The following is an 18,278-nucleotide window of genomic DNA, read 5'->3' on the forward strand; positions in this document are numbered from 1 at the left end:
CAGTGTACACATTACACATTGACCACGAGCATATAAATCCAACAGCGCCATATAACTGACTGTATTATGTCAAGACCTGCAATCCAAAAGTGATCATTTTTACACTTAATAGTATTTCATTGCACGTCAACTTGGTAAAGGGTACATTAAATTATCCCCGTAATGGGTAGGGCAAGGTCATGTCATCGTCAGACAAGCTGCTTCCGTTTGAAGAAAACCAAATCGGAGTTGGGGAAACGAGACAAACTGTCAATCATCTCAACTTCCAGCTAAGAACAATATATTATGGATATGGAGGGCAGTCGCTGAGGGCCTCCTGGTTAGAATTAGACCTCTCCTTGAAATAATGATATTCTTTTGACCAGTACTGTTAATAATGTGCCAAATGCTACATTTCTATGCCCCTGTTTCATATGAAGCGTTGTATATAAGAATGCTATGTAAAATAAGTGTATCAGAAAAAAAGTCTGAAAATCTTTAAGAGCCTTTCCACAAGCAGACCCCCCCATTTTTGGACAAATCTTGCCTTGATACTTGTCCCCAAGCTAGTGCTACTAGCCATGCCCATGACTTATACCAGGACACAGTCTAAGGAGTAGTAGTGGCGCATATCTCATTGAAAGGAGCTGGAGAAGATGACTTTGAACTAACGTAAGCAAATCTAGGACACCAGACGACTGAATGACCAACTATCGCAGATTGCCTGCATTGCAAACTTACCGAAAAAAAGTCTGGACATATTTATTTTAAGGACATACTTTTCCTACGAGCAGGATTTTCGTGTGTAATACAAACCAAATTTTACAAGTGATTCCGGCGTACCTAGCCTAATGCACTACGGCTAACATAATTTAGCCAAAGCAGCAATTTCATTTCAGAGCAATAAAAAAAATCAGAAAGGAGCACAAGTGAGAAGTCTCACCCAATGGGGAAGTCCACATCTGCTCCATGGTCAGTCATGTGATAAAGGCCAAATTTTGCAAGTTTGACATTGCCCTGGTTGGAAAACACAAGTTTTTACATTGCATTCAGAAATATTACAAAAGCTTTAAGGTCCAATCTGTAGAGTCTATCAATTAAAATTGTAAATTAGAGCCAAAGTTCCAGTCTCTACAGTGCAATAACACTGCAACTTCAGTCCAATGTTACAGTCTGCACTGTAGATTAATTAATTGTACCTTAATGCCCACTGTTCAGTCTGTACAGTACATTAACAGTGTACCCTGCAGTCCACTGGCCAGCTCTGCACAGTACATTAACACAGCACTGTACCTTGCAGTCCATGAGGATATTGTGAGGGGCAATGGCTCTGTGCACCATCCCATGCTTGTTCATGAACTCCAGTCCCTCCAGTGCCTCATAGGCAATCTGCAGCACCTTCTCTGGGCTGCAAAAAAGAGGTTAGGTACAGTTTAAAGAAGGGGGATCCCTACACTGAGCCATTTGCATAATCTGCCATGTGATGTGAAGGACGTGCTTTTGAGCCGTGCTTTTGAAAAGCTCTTTAAAATGAAGCATTATACTGGAAGCCAGACAGGTAATATTTCACTGTGTTTGAGATTCGTTCCACCCAGGTGGAGATAACACTGAAAAGGCTCCAGTGTGCATACTGGAAGTTCAATTTTCTTGCCGAAAGCCTGTTTTACAAGAAGCCCCGTTGAACCCACCCAGAAGTGGATCTTTTTCCCCCATTATTCTACAACTTCACATTCGTAATTTATTCACCTCCAATGAATAAAGCAAACTCTGTTTAATTATATGCTCATTGTTCATCGGAAATCTGAGCAATTGCTGAACAATAGATGCAGTGGAAAATGGTTTATCTGACAGAAAGGAAAATGTGAGGCAGATACGTTCATCAGCTGATCAGAGCAAAATAGTGAACATAGTTCAGACTGAACATAAATTTCAAACCAATTTATATTGTTCTTTGCCTATACATTTCCTTGTGTTCCCCTGCATGTCACAAACCTACAACTATGATGCTGTGCGCTTAGGCCAAATACCTCCCTCCTGGTTTTAAAGCTAAACCACAACAGCCTATGACTCGTTTGTTTTAATCTTGCAGTCACTGTTTTTCTGGGTACTTTTAACTGAGTGAGCTTTGTTTTTCAGTGGGAACAATTTACTGCATTTACGGTCCAGTTCACAAGTAATGTACCCTTTATTAAATTGTATTACATATGTGTTACTGTAAATATGATGCATGTTTTCATGTTTGTTTTTCAAAGTGTACTTTACAATTATATTAATTCAAGAGAAAAGATAAGTGACAAAATACAATCTCAAAGACAGGCCTAGCAATTTCAGTGTTCCTTGTAACAAAACAAAAAAAAATTATGAAAACTACCTTGTATGAATGCTGTGCACAATTTGGATGAACACCAAAGAATAGGTACACCGTTACCCTACTCAACCAGTAGATGGCAAAATAAGAACATTTTATATGGTGCTATGGGCTCCCCAGTCTTACAAACAGCATTTTACACAGTACACTAAAAGATAAACCACATGCTTGTATATTTCACCACAAAAGATAGAAATTGTCAACAACAAAGGAACAATCAGCCAAAGCCTCCAGCGAGATATACTATGTGGCGTTAAATGTATCCCTTACCTCACTGGACTGCCTTGCTTGTGAAAGTCGTTCAAGCTGCTTTCATAGTGTTCAGCAACAACCACAAGCCTCTCTACAGAACAGAACAGAAAACATGATTCAGCAGTGACCCTAACAAGTAGCTGTCACCCCACATACTTTACGCACTGCCAAGACGAGAAGACAAACAGTACTGAAACAATGCAAACACAAGGCCACGGGCCAGGAAAACCATAAATGCCTGGCTGTTAACAGTGAGGGGAAACTCCAGCTTTAGACAAGTTTGACATAAAATAGAAAGTCAATAAACAGAACAAATGTGTCATTTAAAGCTCAGTTGTAGACTTTGGCTCCTTGCTTACTTCAAACATTTCCTGGTTGTGATAAAATTCAATATTTTTAAAGAAACAAACCAGCAAAAAGGAATTTGAGGAAAAAACGTTAAGAGCCAGATGTTTTACCTCAGACTTGTTGGTTTTGGGCACCTGTAATACATCTAGACAATTAAAAGTTTAAGAGTAACAGAACAAAACCCTTTTTATTTGCCCTTCCACTCCAATATCTATCTCTAGTATTCTGTTGCAGCCTAAATCAGTAATCTTGTCAAAGCATAAACCCAAGGAAATATGTTGAGTCTTATTGTGTACAGAACAGACGGCAAGCAATCCAGTGCTTTAAATTTCCACCAGATATTCAAGTCTGTTTGAAGCCCAGTTGTAATAAAGCACAAACAACATGCTGAGTTTCTAGGAATCAATGTCATTACCATAATATAAGCAAGGAACAAACATTTAATGAAGCCATATCCAGCTGATTAAGTCGTGCATGTGGTTAGACATCGGGGCTGCAAGAAAAGGAATCCAAGGACTAAAAGATCCCATATCAACGTTATAAATATGCTTTGCTGCGTGTGGTCTTTCAGTTCTGAAATCACTGCACATGTTCGAAGGAAAACAAAAAGAAGGGGAAAGACGCGAGAGTACCATGCTTTCCTCTGGAGATGTCCACGTACTGACAGAGCCTGGGGTGTGTGATGGTCTTCAGGATCTGGAAGCGTCCCAGGATTTTGATGGAGTTTGGGGTTAGCGGAAGCCCATTGCTTCCGCACACATCGTGAGGAAGGGACGAGGCGAAAAAGGTGAAGGCTCCCAATTGTGCGTCCATCAGCGGGTGCATGCTAGCTGCACTACGCTGCCCTGCTAAGAACCAACACATCCCCATTAATGAGTGAATTGAAACATCGGCAAACATCACAGCATGTCACTGCGCACCTGAGCAAAACAAACTCGGTGGACAAACTGCTGTCACATCAGCTTTTTTTCCCTTCTTCTTCTTCATGTGAATTTTTGTCCAAAGTGACATCGCCAAGTGTAACTCACTTTGGCATTGTCACGTTGTCATGACCACTTATGGCCATAAATAGCGAAAACGTAAATTGATAAATAACGTCGAGCTGGCTGCTTTCGATGGGAAACGCCCACCTAGCTCCACTGGACCACCTATTAGCTCACTGGACCACCTAGTCCAGTGAGCTAATTTACAGGTCCTCATCATATTGTCCTTGTACACTTAAATTGATCTAGAGCAATTATAAGAATGACAATGGAGCAAATACAACCTTTATGGTGTGCCATATATACACAATTCATAGATCTTCACAATTATAGTATAGGTAATGTCATGTTACAGTTAAACGTGAGAGCAATGTAGCTTGCAAACTAGACATATCAATGAAATTCTGCTTATTCGGCTGTTAATGGGTGGTCCATACTTAGGCTGTGGTACTTACGTTCAATAATCGCCTTCTCTCATTACCACAGAATTCACAGGGAAGATAACTACTGCAACCGGCGGTGTCCCTTGTTTTTCCGCTAAGATCATGCAGCTGTTCAGCTGAGCGGAAAAGTTACGTCATCTTCCAGCGCCGCTTCGAATTTTACTTGTCATGTACAAAATAAGTTAGCACAACATAAACATATGCTGTAAGAAAACTTTTAACTCATATTTACTCATTGTTTTGCCCGAGTTCGAGTTCACTAGCTGTCAGTGAGTTTTGCTTGCCACACTTCTTAGAATTGATGGCTAAAGCCGCGTAGGGGACGTAGCCAGTTTGCTAGCTTAGGTCCAGTTGTAGGCTTTATACATGGCCAGCTAGCAATAAGCGACCAATGCTTGCTACATCCGCAATGTTTTAATGTAAAAACGATTTATGTTTAATGGTTGATCTTGTGAATCATAATAAATCGGATATAAGTATTTTTCCAATATCCAAACCAAATTACAGGCATTGAAAGGACAACTTTCTAACTTTCAATCTGGGTCCTTCACAGCGGAGCAAGGTCTGTGTAACGTGTGTTCTGGTCTACAGCAGCTGTTAATGTGAGTAACATTTTCTAGCTAAAATTGCTTAGAAAATGCGTTACATTTAAATATAGGATACATCAGTGGCGCTTCCCTTCCGAAATTCATTGTTTATTCAAATCAAACGATTATATCAAGTGTTGCTGGTTAGCTACCTCGCTAATGTTAGCTAACATAAGTTGTCTGGGATTGCTTGGTTGGCGTTATACAGGACTGTAATTGCACAAAAAATGTGGTGGAACCTGAACTTATTTACGCCAAAGTATGTAATTGTTATCACTTTCGTTTGTATTGTTGACGAATTTGTCCATGTTTATTTGTTAAATGTAACGTTAGCAATGACTGAATGTTTAACCATTGGCAATATGTTTTGAATTAATGAATTCAGTGCAAATCACTCATGCTATCTAAATGGCTTTTGAGTCAGCGTGTGAATCAGCCGAAAACCAAATGACTTTTAATTCACTGAACTACAGCCTGCGACTAATTCTCACAATGCAGCCAAATCAAAATGTAATTGTCGCGAAGGCAGTTGCCTGGACAAGCTGCCAACTGTCCTATTTCTCTACAAAAGTGTTTCTTCAAATATGGGTCCCCAAATGATTCCATAGTCCACTAGGCAATGCTAGTATGTGTATTCCATGGGTCCCTGAAAGGTTCTGCATTTCTAATTTGGGATATTTAAGAAGTTTAAGAACCTGCGCTGTATCAAGTTAGGGATGCACCACCAACAAAGCATATTTAGATTAAAACGTATAGCGGCTGATATTGCTCTGCAGTATGTAGATGATGTAATCATTTACATATTGTTGTCGTATTCTGGGGGTTATTGACTCCAGAGATCTCTGTTGGATATGCAGTGTGTCTTGCGTGCGTCAGAGCCGCTGTGTTAAATGTAGGCACCACAACCTGTTCCTCATAAGAGTGTGACTTCAAAAGTCCCGTAGTACAGCTGTGAGCAACATCATACTTTCATTGAATTGGCAGGCAAGGTTTTCATTCTAGTGCTTTGTCGTGGCGCATTGCTCCTGTAGCCTGTGGCGTCAACAGCAGTGGGGCTGGCAGCTGCACTGGTCAAACTTTACGCGGTGCCGCGAGTTGGAAAATGAAAACAAGCTTCTAAAAAGCCCCAGATTGGAGACTGGGGCTGGGGGTGCAGGCAAAGTGAAGCAAATTTGATAGCATAACATTAAAACCGGGACCTTTCATTTCCATCCTGTTTGCCCTTAAAGACAACTCTTGATGTGTTCAGTCCACTGGGACTTGTGAGACTCTTAAGTACTATTAAATCTTTAAAGGATGTGTGTACTGCCTCTTGAATTTGGCCATGTAAAGTCTAGCTTGTTTGACTATAAACCTGCTATTTGATTGGTCATGTGTAGAGAAAAGTATGCCCAGCTTTTTTAAAACTTGAGGTGCTTATATAATCCTTCTGTGATGTTATTATTATGTCTGCTTTTGCCAGTGCACTTCACCCGTTAGTGGAGTGGATGTCTTGCTGTTTTCATAGTTCCAGTCAGAAAAACACACTGGGATAATGGTGGTTTCAGAAGGTAAACTACATAGCCAAATGTCTTTGGTCATCTCTTCTAATTAGTGGGTCGGCTACTTCAGCCTCACCCATTGCTTACAGGTGCATAAAATCTAGCATACAGCCATGCATAGACAAACATTAGCAGTAGAATGGGCCGTACTGAAGAGTTCAGTGGCTTTCAATATGGCACGGTCATACAATGCCACCTTTCCAACAAGTCAGTGTGTCAAACTCCATACTAATGCCCATGGTTTTAGAATGAGATGTTCAGCAAGCACATATGGGTGTGATGTTGGGGTGTCCACATACTTTTTGGCCATGTTGTGTTCAAGTTCCTGAACACGTGCCTCTGGGCTCAAAATAGAGGCGTTAATGTGTGGGGAGAGTATGGTTGACCGAGGGAGAGTGAGAAAAAGAGTGTATTCTGGAGTCTGATGTCCTTGTTCTTTCCCATTGCCCGTCCCCCCCCACCCCAACAAAGCATGACTCTGGTCTCATATGAATTACTGTTCACAGTCAGGTTTGTTTCACATTGGTAGAATTCTGATTCAGTTCAGTAACCTTAGAGTTTCAACCGAATTTAGGCACCTTTGTACATATAATTTATTTACCATTTGATGGCTAAATTGTCCTCTCTGCTTTTTGTCATATTACTGTTGATATTCATTTCATTGTCACATCTTCTCTATTTATAGGCAAACAGTGGGAGGGGCTATGGAATTTCTAGCAGCTGTGGCCTGTCAGTCTAGCCGTAATCTCTCCTGAACCTTCCATCTCAGTCATGCTTCCCCCCTGACTGATCACACCACTATTAGTTCCATGAGACAGCAGGGACTGCCTGTGTATTCCTGTGCCCATTGGTGGAATACAGCCATACTCAGAGATACACCCTTCCGTGCAGAAAGTGTATAGTGTGGAGCATTCAATCGGTTTCCTTCTCACGTAGTCGTTCCATCTACAAAGCTGCCCTTTTTGCTCTGAACAGATATTTGCATTCCCAAATCTGTTGTATATCCAGAAGAAGAACTGGAAAGCCAGATGTGGGCAGGAGGTTGTTAATGGTGGTTTGAGCATCTTTGCGAGTGCACTGTGGTCTTGACCCTCCAACACTCTCAAGGGTGTGGGAGTGGGGCCCACTGTTGTGTCCAGGCATCAGTGTAAGGGCTTGCTCTAGTGCTGGCTAAATGGGAACAATGCTAACACGCAAACCCCACCATTGCGGACCCAATTAGCTACATTGATTTAGAGCTCAAAGAACAGGAGGCTTTGATCCGTGATATTATCAGCTTCGGCACCATCATGTTTCTAATTTCCTCACCCTCTTTTTTAAAAATCTAGCGGCAGTTGTTTTCCAGCACAACGGAATATAAAGCATCCATCGTTTTCTTGTCCCTTTTCTTAACCTTGTAACAAAATCCCTTTGCCTACTCAGCAGTGAAGGGTTTTGCCAAACTCGACGTGTCCGAATCGCATGCGAGCAAAAGAATTGGCAACCAGCTGGTGCCTGGTGGAGTGGCATGGGTTTTTTGTTTTGTTTTTTGTTTGAACATTGATTAAAAATGTCCACAATCCCATTAGTCACAGTGGTCATGGAGGAGAGGATCTGTTGGGATTTCAATAGCAGCGTCCTTTAAAAATGGGAAAACGCGGATAATAATCAACATCTTGTTTTGTTTTCTTGTTTTTTTGTAATTGATTACCCTATTTTTTCGGCCGTGTCAGTTGAGAATTTGGCTTTAACAGTTTGGCCTGAAGCTTGTCGAAAACAATTATGATAGGATACGTGCAGCTGTGTGTAGACGCACTCTTTTTTTTCCCTGCTGTGCTTTCTTTGTAATATGAGAGCTGAGATCTTGCTAACAGATACATTTTTAAGCTTTTATGTTGGTTTCAATTTGTTTGCCGTTTTGAGGTTTGTTTATTAGCATCTGGCTAATGATGTAATATGCGAAGATATCTGGAGTGATGACTGAAGTTATTGACTTCCGAAGCATTGAATAGAGAGCTAAGAAACTGATAGTGCTTGGAAAATAGGGGAACGTGTTGTGTGGTTGCTCTTAATTCCTTGCTGTTCGTGTGTCTGTTCATTTTCAGTTTCCTTTTGAATGCGTTTCAGGTTCCTGGCTCGCACTGTCTTCAAGATGTCAGGCCAAAATCCTTCCCTGATTAGGCTGGAACAGAGGGCCGCTGAGGCAGACCAGATCATTGAGTACCTCAAACAGCAGGTCCAGCTGCTCAAGGAGAAAGCCAGTAAGAGAGCGCTAACCTGCCGAGCCCCAGCACACATTCACAGGGTTAACCACCCCGATGTTGATACACAACCGGCTGTAGTTAATGAACTCGCGATAGCTCTCTCACGGGGTTTGATTTTTTAGGGGGTCGGGCCATCCTCTATTGTTTGTTTAGTTCAAGGGTGTGCGAGTGTCGTTGTGCTCGGTTTGAACAGAACCTGCGCCCACACCGGCCATTTTAAAGTAAGATTGGAAACCCCCTGATTTAGCCCCTTGTATTTCACATTGGGCTAGATTTTATCTTGTCATGTGCGTTTTGTTATGTGCTTTTACGAGAGCAGATAGTGATTGCGTCAGCATTCCTTGGGGGTTTCATGTAATAAAAAAATAATTAAAAAAACTGGAACTGTATGTTCCCGCTAATTCATTCTTTTTGTGCAACCTAAGTGAGCATCAGTCAATACCAGGGTCTGCAACCCTGTTCCTTAATTGATCGACTGAAACACTCAAACTCACTGTTCACTCACCTCACCTGGTTTCTTGGGTTTGAATTGGTTGCTGATTTTAAGGTGAAAATAAGCCAGCCAAATCAATGTGGGTCTCTAGGACAGACTCCCTGGTCTGTTGCACATGCTCTGCATATTACCTGAAAGTACTACTACCTCCTATTTAAGCAGTCTCACTCCAACTTATGTGAATTTAACAGCATTGCTTTGCATCTCGCTTGATTGAAACTACACTTCGAAAAGCATAGGATGAGCACATAGAAGTGACTAGTGTTTGTCAAACGCAGTTGTACAGGCCACCGTTCGGGAGGAGAAGAAGCTTCTTGTGGAGAATGCCAAGCTGAAAAAGGACATCGAGGACCTGAAAAAACAGCTACTGGAAAAGGAGAAGAGGAGAGGAGGTGAGTTCAAGTCTCATATCCATACCTCACTTTATATATATATATATATATATATATATATAAAGAATTTTTAAAAGAAAATGTCATTTTTGTTTTGTTCTCACAACTGGGATTGAGCGGTCCCGATTGTAGGCTTGTCCCAGTGCCACCACATCTCCACCAACCATCCCTTCCCATTCAGGAAAGCAGATTATCAATCGCATCCTCCAAAATACAGCCACCCGCCACCTCATCATGCACTGCAGTCCCCCAGTTGAGCTGCGCTGCCATTGCATCTGAAGACTAAGGGAACTAACGCAACAGGGGTGCAGTGCACTGAAGGAGTCGCTCTGCTGTGGCTAATCCAGTGGCTCACAGTGAGGCCACGGTTAATGATGGCGCAATCAGGATCGGAGGGGTGCACCACCGTACAGAATCAGTTTTAATGAGCCGTCTAGTTGCTCTCACTGTGCGGCTATGCAAACAAAGATCACCGCCTGTTATTTAGTTTAGAGCAGAGGATAACGGGTAGACTACTGCTGAAACTACAAAGTTTCTTAACCCTGGTGCAGTGTCACAGTTACTTTTGGAAGTTTGCATACTACTGCCCTATTGATAGAGAGCCATTGGAAAACAAACAGAAAATGGCTGCCCGATTTGTGCTTTAACATCTTCAAGTAGACGGGTGACTGGCACATCATACTCCACCACAAATGTTCCATTGTTGCCGCCGGTGGTTCATATTTCTCGTTATGTGTGTTTTTAACGCTGGAACCACTGTAGGAACTTTTTGTTTCCTATTATGCCGTTAAACTTTATTAAAGTATTCGTCTTCTTGGTCTCATAAAGTCCAGACATTTCTTGCTCTTTAAAGCATGGATTTGAGATGACAAATGTGCCTGTTAGGTAAGTGGAACGTGGAAATTTGAATGAAATGCCAGGCCTTTGCGATTGCCCTGTGTGCAGTGTTGTCATATTTACCCTCTATTTTTCATTTGTTCACAATGGATAACAGACCCATAATCATTAACACAAGTGATGGTTGTCAGAACCTTGAGGTGGCGAAAGTTTCACGACAGCAAGAAATGTGCCTCTTTCTGTAAACTGTGTACAGATATGGCACGCAATTTATTCTCTTTATTTTTATTCATTTATATTTTTGCATTTGAGGTATTTACAGACTATAGAATTGGCCTGAATGAAATTGAGAAACATGTTCAAGCAAAGCTTGATTATCATTAGAACAATAATTTGTGTCTATAGAGTTCATTTTCAAGGACTTTCTAAAATGCTTACTTTTCTGGCTTTCGTTTATGGGAAAAAGGGCTCTGTGGAATTGTTTTAGAGCTTGAGGCTCTCTTTCTTTCTGTTTTCAGACACACTGTGATTTTTCTCTTCAAATTGTTTCTATCACTAGGCCTTTCTGAATTATGTCACCAAAACCAGTTATTAATAGGACAGACAACTATCGTATAGCTGTCTGCTCCTGTGTTCCAGCAACATTCCGTGTGTCCTTCATTTTCTCATGCTGTCTTTTCAGTAAGGGAGGTGGCTGTGCCCTCAGGAGACTCCCTGGGAAACACCCCTGTCCAGTGCACCCCCAAATCAGCTGCTCCCGCATCAGACGGCCCCACCTCACCCCCTGCCCTCAGTAAAGGCGCGCCCCCCAAAGACGAGGAGGGCAAGAAGAAGAGACTAGGGCAGAAGGGTAAGTCACGCTGAAAACAAAGACTTTTACTTTGATTCTTAAAGTTGTTGTATCTTGTGATGCTTTTTTCTCTGTGCGTCATATTCCATTTTCAAGTCCAAAATCATGGAATTTCTGTGCTCTTTTCTGCATCCGGTCTCCAGATCTGCTCCATTCTCACTGCATGCTTAGTAGGTGCCCCATCTTTGTTTATTTGAATATTTTGAATACGGCAGATGCACGCAAGCGATCAATGTTAATATGCTCTTTTAAACTTTTCCGAATTCCGAACTTCAGATGTTTTGCTTTTGAATGGTGCTGGGGGGGTGGGGGGGGGAATAAAAATACCTCATGGAATTTCACTCACGGAGCAGATGTGCCAGCTGAGCAGAGTTTCCTGAAGGCCGTAAAAACGTGTTCCAATGAGACCTGAGGGAACTGTATCAAAACGCTGAACCGGACTTAAGAACTTCCATTTAATGTGTTTAAAATTAACTACTCTCTCTAAGACAATGCGCACCAGGCCTGCAAGACCTGCAGTGGACGCTCGGCGACGTACGGGCCCGCCTTTTGAACCGTCCTTCACACGTTGCTCGAGTGCCCTTTTTGTAGAGTTCAGTTAACAAGCCTTGCCACGCGATTCAGACGAGAAGCAGAAGGACAGACAACTGTGAATGCCGAGTTGACGTGTCTCTCCGTGTGACGCAGTCGAGAAGAAGGAGAAGAAGCAGAGCGCGGCTCCGGAGGAGGAGGCCAAGGTGGACGTGTCCCGCCTGGACATGCGCGTGGGCCGAATCGTCACGGCCGAGAAGCACCCGGACGCCGACTCCCTGTACGTGGAGCAGGTGGACGTGGGAGAGGCCGCGCCCAGGACGGTTGTCAGCGGGCTGGTCAAACACGTCCCCATAGAGCAGGTACTGTAGAGTCATCCATTCACAAACGTGGCTTCGCTAAGCAAACGAGGTTCTTCTAGAACAGAGGTGTCAAACAAAATTCCCCGGGGGTCTGTTGTGCCTGTGGGCTTTTGTCGTTTCCTTTAAAACAGCTGCCAATTAAGGCCTTGAGAACAGGAAATGACTTAATGATCCATTGGTGCCAAGAACACCTCGAAAACCAGAAGACACTGCGGCCCTCCGGGACTGGAGTTTGACACTCATTACACCCATAATGTGGTTTAAGAGGGTGAATAATCCCTCTAAATAGGAAAAGCACCTAATTAAGAAAAATTTACGACTTGTTAAAATTCTGGGATTTCAATTGTGGTTGGAATTAAAACCAGCATACGCAGATGTACTCCAGGACCGACAGTGTAGCACTGTCGGGAGTTTTCTGTTTTAGTGCAGACTGTCCAACTTTGTACTGTGACCTGCTTGAGTCTGTGTATCTGAGTAGTCATTGATTTGAGTCCTTCTGAGTGGCTATTGTACCAGGCACTGACTCCGTAATGAAGAACAAATCAAAAGCCATGCAATGTCTACAGCACACATCTCCATAGCAACATGATTCTGCTTTCCCTTCCTTTGAACATACCGTCCTACGCACATCACCCATAAACCGCTATGGACAAACTGGCCATAGTGCACTGAATCTGGGGGAAGAAACGACTGACTTGAATTTATACATTTGACGTATTTTCCACTTCTCAACAGCTGGCATGGTGTTGGTGAGCCTGTGCATCCACTATATTGTGTCATCACTGTCGAGGGAATATTCTTGGAATGCTAAAACGGATAATGCCTCAAATTATTGGTGAAATATTCCACCCATCTAATATATACAGCATATAAAATATAGAATGACTACTTTATCCAAGTTTTCCTGTCATTTTATTGGGTTAATGTTGTCATCTGACTTTACGAATTTCATTAGAGTTGAAGCAGAATAACTGAAAGATTATTTCCTTTGCCTCCCTGTCCCGAATCAGTCCAATTTTTACTATGGAAAGGCTATCAAAGCATTCCATTCCACCCACGATAAATGACGCAGGTTTAATAAAATTTTCCATTCTGTATTAGAATGCTAACATTGATAAACAGTCGCCCTTTTGATTTTGATGACCCGCTTGCCTCCAGGCAGTTTTCTCATGATGGTGCGAGTTATGGTTTTGACATATGGTGGAAATCACTTTGGCGTCTTCATATTTTCATAAATCCGAGAGATGCGGAGAAAAGAAAGAGGATTATCTTGATAAGAATAAGTAATGGTATTTGAACCATATGCCCTTGCATTACAATGTTATCTCATGAAAGTATTCATAAGTGTGAAACATTGATGCTACTTATTCGGAGATGATACATGGAGATAGCATAAGACAGAAAGAGGTCAGCAGTCTTTAAATTTTGAAGCACAGTTTAAGAGATTGAATTGCTTTTTATATTTATGTATGTAGAAGAACTACAGCTGCCGAAGCTTTAGAATTTGCTGCAGCTTTAACATGTGATGCTTTCATAAGCATCCCTCTCTCATAGACTAGAAGATTTGTAGCAAGCGATGACCGGGTTAAAGTTGTAAATGCCCCGTGCTTTGAAACGAAGGTTAGGTTTGCAGCGGAGACGGCTGAGGTTGGAGAGTCAGACATTTTGATGCGTTCCCGATGCTCGGATTGAACGTGTGCTGAAGAGCATTTTTACGGTCGCGTTCTGTCCCATGCCAGAGCCACGCTCAATCCAAAGGTCACATGTGCTACGGTTTGGTAGGCCATAAACGGCGACAATAGTTCCCAACCCAAACCAATTCAATAAAAGCATTTTTTTGGTATCTGGTGCAGTTGTTACTGCAAATGCTTATGGGATGTGTAGCATTTGTATTATAAAAGCATCTCCAAAAATGTGTATGTGAAAAAATGTAAATCTTTTATTGCATAATAATTATTATTCGATAAGCCTCAGGCTGATTGAGTCTATCGCTCATGTGGTCTGGTCTTTCTCCCGTTTGCAGATGGCGTAACTTATTTTCTTTCATAGCTGGCTTATTATCATTTAATTAAAAACAAGTCCTATCGAACGGGCTCACTTTCCACATGCAACGTGGATATTCTTTCCACATGTTTGTAACCGTGGGTGGATTGGGGTGGAGTGTTGGTGCGCCAGTAAATCGAGAGCATTGGATCCACGTGCACCTGGGATCCACAACGGATCGATCCTGCGTCTGTTTCCCCAGAACGTTTCAGCGAACGAGCGGCTCCCTCTGCCCGAGGTGCTAAATGCATTCAGCTGGATGAGGCCGTGGGCCTCGCGAGCGGAGAGTTTCTGACGCTGCTTCCTTCGATCGTGCAGATGCAAAACCGGATGGCGGTCATCCTGTGCAACCTGAAGCCGGCCAAAATGAGGGGCGTGGTCTCCCAGGCCATGGTGATGTGCGCCAGCTCCCCGGACAAGGTGGAGATCCTGGACCCGCCCAGCGGGGCCGTGCCCGGAGACAGGGTGACCTTCCAGGGCTTCCCCGGTAACCGCCACCCCCGTCTCTCTGCTCATCCTCCAACCCGCATAAACAGGGATTACGGTGACTTCCAAAAGCATTTTTCTGGTTTACCATTCAAAGTCAGCAGTATTTGTGTGGTAGTGGCACAGCTGGGAGGAATCTATGAAACCAAATGAACAGGTGCAGATGTGGTCGCCACTAACAACCTTAAGCTCTTTGAAGTTTAGTTGTGATGAGTGGCTTTCCGTGTGTGAAATATGGACGTGGATCCATTTTAGCTTGTGGAATTTTGTTTACTGCTTACTGCCCTTGTTAGAACCCAGGGATGGATGGAGGTAATCGGGTACAAGGCTGAAAACAAAACCATTCTGCTGAGAAGTTTAGGCTCGCTTAAAAATAAAAATTCCAGGGTGATAATGATCTGAAAGCAGTTTACAAACTATGCCAGAATCCCTTTCTGAGAAACAACTCAACCTCAACACACATCAGGAAGTGAAAGGGTGCAGAAAATGCTGCTCATCAAGGTCTAAATACGTTTATAAAACATCATACATTTATTACGTACTCTAAATACATACTGCTGTCCTTGATGGTATCATTAAAATGAGATTATATACTTGCTATAATGCATGTAAAAAATTGTAGTATTTCCTTGGTCAATGGAGGTACAAATGCATTAAGAGGCTAATATATGCACGCTTAATGAAAGCAGGTTCAATTTTGGAAGTGTTCTGAGGAGTTCACAGTTTGTGCTCACATTTTCTTGCATGTGATTAGGGCTCAGTTTCTGGGTTGTCTTCAGTTTCCTGATAATGACTAATCGAGGGTTTAATCTCTTCAAGGAACATTCTGTTTTAAACATGTTCTCGAAGAACGTATTTACCACTGCTTTAATTTTTCCAACATGCATAACGATGTAGAATTGCAGCAACACTTTGGTCATTTGATCTTCAGATAGTAGAACTGAAATTGACTCTCTCAGTGTTTCAAACAATATTCAGAGGGGAATAAAACCGATGTAGGTATGACCTCTAAATAGCAATTAATTTAGCACCTGAAAAAAAGTTTAAATCCAAAAGGATCAAAACGTTTATTTTTATTTTTAAACTTACGTGAATATCAAAATTGGAATGTGATGTAGCCTCTTGAAACATGATTTTCATTTTTTTTAAAGAAATGAGAGCCATTATCCAAGTCTTTGAGGGATAGGTATATAATATATTACCTGTAGTATACTGATCATTTTATTTAATTTATTATTCATGACACTATTATACACACCTAGGATTTTTGACTCTTCTGAAAGCCAATAAGAAAATACTGAAAGGACCTATAGGAAAAGGAAACTGGATTAAATCCTCATCGCCAGCATCCAATTACATCACTGAGGCAGGCAATACAGTGTGATACCTTCTCTCCCTTCAATACCCTAGCAGCTACACTTCTGATAAAAGGAATCTGATTGGTCATCCTGTCATGTCCTACATGCAAACCACCTGGAATAAAGCAATGGGTATCTTTCATATTAACCTCTGTTGGGGCTATTCTGCTGGAATATGGGTGAAGACCAGGGGGATCCCCTTGTATTTGAATGGGGTGGATGGATAAAGAATTCTCACTAATGGTGACCTTTTTGAGGAGGAAGGTATTAAATTATTCACTACCCTGTCACCAATTCAATTTAGCTATAGGCTAATAATTCTGGAGATATTTACAGTTAAGGCATCTTCTCAGGAGTGTTATTGAGACTTCATTCAGGATGGTTACATGCTTATGCGACAGATAATAGTATGTGCTTATTGCAGTCAGACATGAATGATACTCAATGTAGTTATTTTAGAGCCTCAAATGTCCAAATATTTGAATATTTACAGACTATTGAAGTAATAAAACCCCGATTTCTGCAGAAAGTTCATTTCTGTATGGGCAATTTGTGTTTTTTAAGGATGGTTTTTGCATACATTTGTCAAGTTACCACGTCTTTCAAACGTGAAATGAAAATAAATGTGACTGTGATTAAGCTCCAATCTTTTGAGGCCGTGAAACATGGCGTAATTAGCAGAACAAAGGTTTGGAAGAGCGTGGTTACTTGAGAACAATAACCAGCTGCAAACATCCTGCTGAGATTAATTTGGGAGTGTCCATCAGCACGTTCCTGTGACATCATCATGATTTTTCCTCTCCCAGGACACTTCATGACTCTTCCCCAAGCTGTTTGTTTTACAAAGGGAAAAAAAAAAACATTTTAAACAAGCTTCCAGTTCAGGGGAAAACCTTTCTCGCTTGTCCGAACTAAAGAAAAGGCTTCTGACCTCTGTCTGCTCCCTGCACAAATACCTCTCCAAATTCTGTGCCGATGGCAAGTTCTGTCCAAAAACATAGGGCTTTATCCCACTTGTTTCCAAAGTGGGGTCAGGGGATCTGTAACTCTCATGGGGATATGATATTTCCATATTCTGTCACTTACGTTGAGATGGCTTGCTTGTTTTACGCATCCAATATATTGAAATCTTCATAATTACATGTTTATTCAGAACTAAATGACAGCGTGTAGATACATGATGTAATAACAAAGAAATTTAGACTTGCATCCATGTACATGGAAGGCAAGTAGCTAGTGTAGGAGGCACGTGCTGAATTGTTAGATTGTTAGTTTGCATTGCCCTGTGATCAGGTTCGTAAAGCGTCTGCTTTAGAGCATCGTTGTTTGAATCTCCATCCGCAGGTGAGCCGGATAAGGAGCTGAACCCCAAGAAGAAGGTGTGGGAGCAGGTGCAGCCCGACCTGCGCACAGACGGCCATTGCGTGGCCACGTACAAGGGGGCTGCCTTCGAGATTGCTGGGAAGGGGGTGTGCAAGGCCCAGACCATGAGCAACAGCAACATCAAATAGCCCGCCCGCCCCTGCCCAGCCCCCCCCTCCCCTTTGGGGGTGAAGAACAGCGTTCCCAAAATGTGACCGAGGAAGAAGGAATGTTGCTGATCCACAATAAAAGACTTGTTATGATGAATTCTTGGTTTTTCTCTTCAACATTGGTGCGTGTTCGCAACTTGCTATACTTATATGCTATACTCCACTCTAGTGACCTTCAGTTGATAATTGAGTAACTAATGTACCCATTTGGTAAACACTGCCAAATGGGTACACGAGTTGATTCAAATGCTGTTATAAAACAGCAGGGTTTTTTGTTACACAGCTGTAACGGGTCTTATGCGATGCTGTTAATCAGACTTTTGGGCAGTACACACACTTGTCCAGCAGCACACCCTCTAACTTTCAGTAATGACTTCTTGGCTTATTATATAACGCAAAGGGACAATATTTGTTTTCTTCTTCGAAAGAAAGGATTTAAAGTTAATTAAACATGTCACAGTGCAGACAGCCCTCTCATTCGACTTAATTGCATTAAAGCGATTGACCGGTTCATTTCCGTTCCATGGTTTCATTGTCAGCTGTTATGACGTCATGTGTTGTGGGATTTACAGGCGACGTAATGTGTAGACAGCTTTGCGAGGAGGTTTATTCCAGAATTCCATTTCTGCTTTATGTCCATTGCACAAGAA

At 42.1% G+C, this 18,278-nt stretch overlaps 2 protein-coding genes across 5 annotated transcripts in view; one reads left to right on the top strand and one right to left on the bottom strand.

The window, feature by feature from the left end:
• Positions 1 to 4,541, bottom strand: part of tbck (TBC1 domain containing kinase) — a 53,079-nt gene extending 48,538 nt beyond the window's left edge. Inside the window, exons 1-5 of one of the 2 annotated variants that reach the window (XM_064335176.1) lie at positions 4,386 to 4,541; positions 3,580 to 3,795; positions 2,618 to 2,690; positions 1,273 to 1,387; positions 923 to 996 (exon numbers count right to left, since the gene is read on the bottom strand). In XM_064335176.1, coding sequence (XP_064191246.1) covers positions 923 to 996; positions 1,273 to 1,387; positions 2,618 to 2,690; positions 3,580 to 3,772 — 455 coding nt within the window. In that variant the 5' untranslated portion in view covers positions 3,773 to 3,795; positions 4,386 to 4,541. The remainder of the gene's footprint in view (positions 1 to 922; positions 997 to 1,272; positions 1,388 to 2,617; positions 2,691 to 3,579; positions 3,796 to 4,385) is intronic. The other variant, XM_064335177.1, reaches the window with a different exon arrangement.
• aimp1a (aminoacyl tRNA synthetase complex interacting multifunctional protein 1a) lies at positions 4,500 to 17,725 on the top strand. 3 transcript variants are annotated; one of them, XM_064335180.1, is made up of 8 exons: positions 4,500 to 4,578; positions 4,927 to 4,975; positions 8,608 to 8,741; positions 9,516 to 9,629; positions 11,149 to 11,316; positions 12,004 to 12,209; positions 14,571 to 14,739; positions 17,441 to 17,725. In XM_064335180.1, coding segments are annotated over exons 2-8 (960 nt in total). In that variant the 5' UTR covers positions 4,500 to 4,578; positions 4,927 to 4,973; the 3' UTR covers positions 17,608 to 17,725. The 3 variants fall into 3 exon arrangements, with proteins under 3 accessions (XP_064191250.1, XP_064191249.1, XP_064191248.1); XM_064335179.1 differs by lacking the exon at positions 4,500 to 4,578 and having other exon boundaries at positions 4,839 to 4,975; XM_064335178.1 differs by lacking the exons at positions 4,500 to 4,578; positions 4,927 to 4,975 and adding an exon at positions 5,173 to 5,219.
• Positions 17,726 to 18,278: the final 553 nt, after the last annotated feature.

This window comes from Anguilla rostrata, chromosome 5 (assembly GCF_018555375.3).
Source record: "Anguilla rostrata isolate EN2019 chromosome 5, ASM1855537v3, whole genome shotgun sequence".
Classification (NCBI taxonomy): Eukaryota; Metazoa; Chordata; class Actinopteri; order Anguilliformes; family Anguillidae; genus Anguilla; species Anguilla rostrata.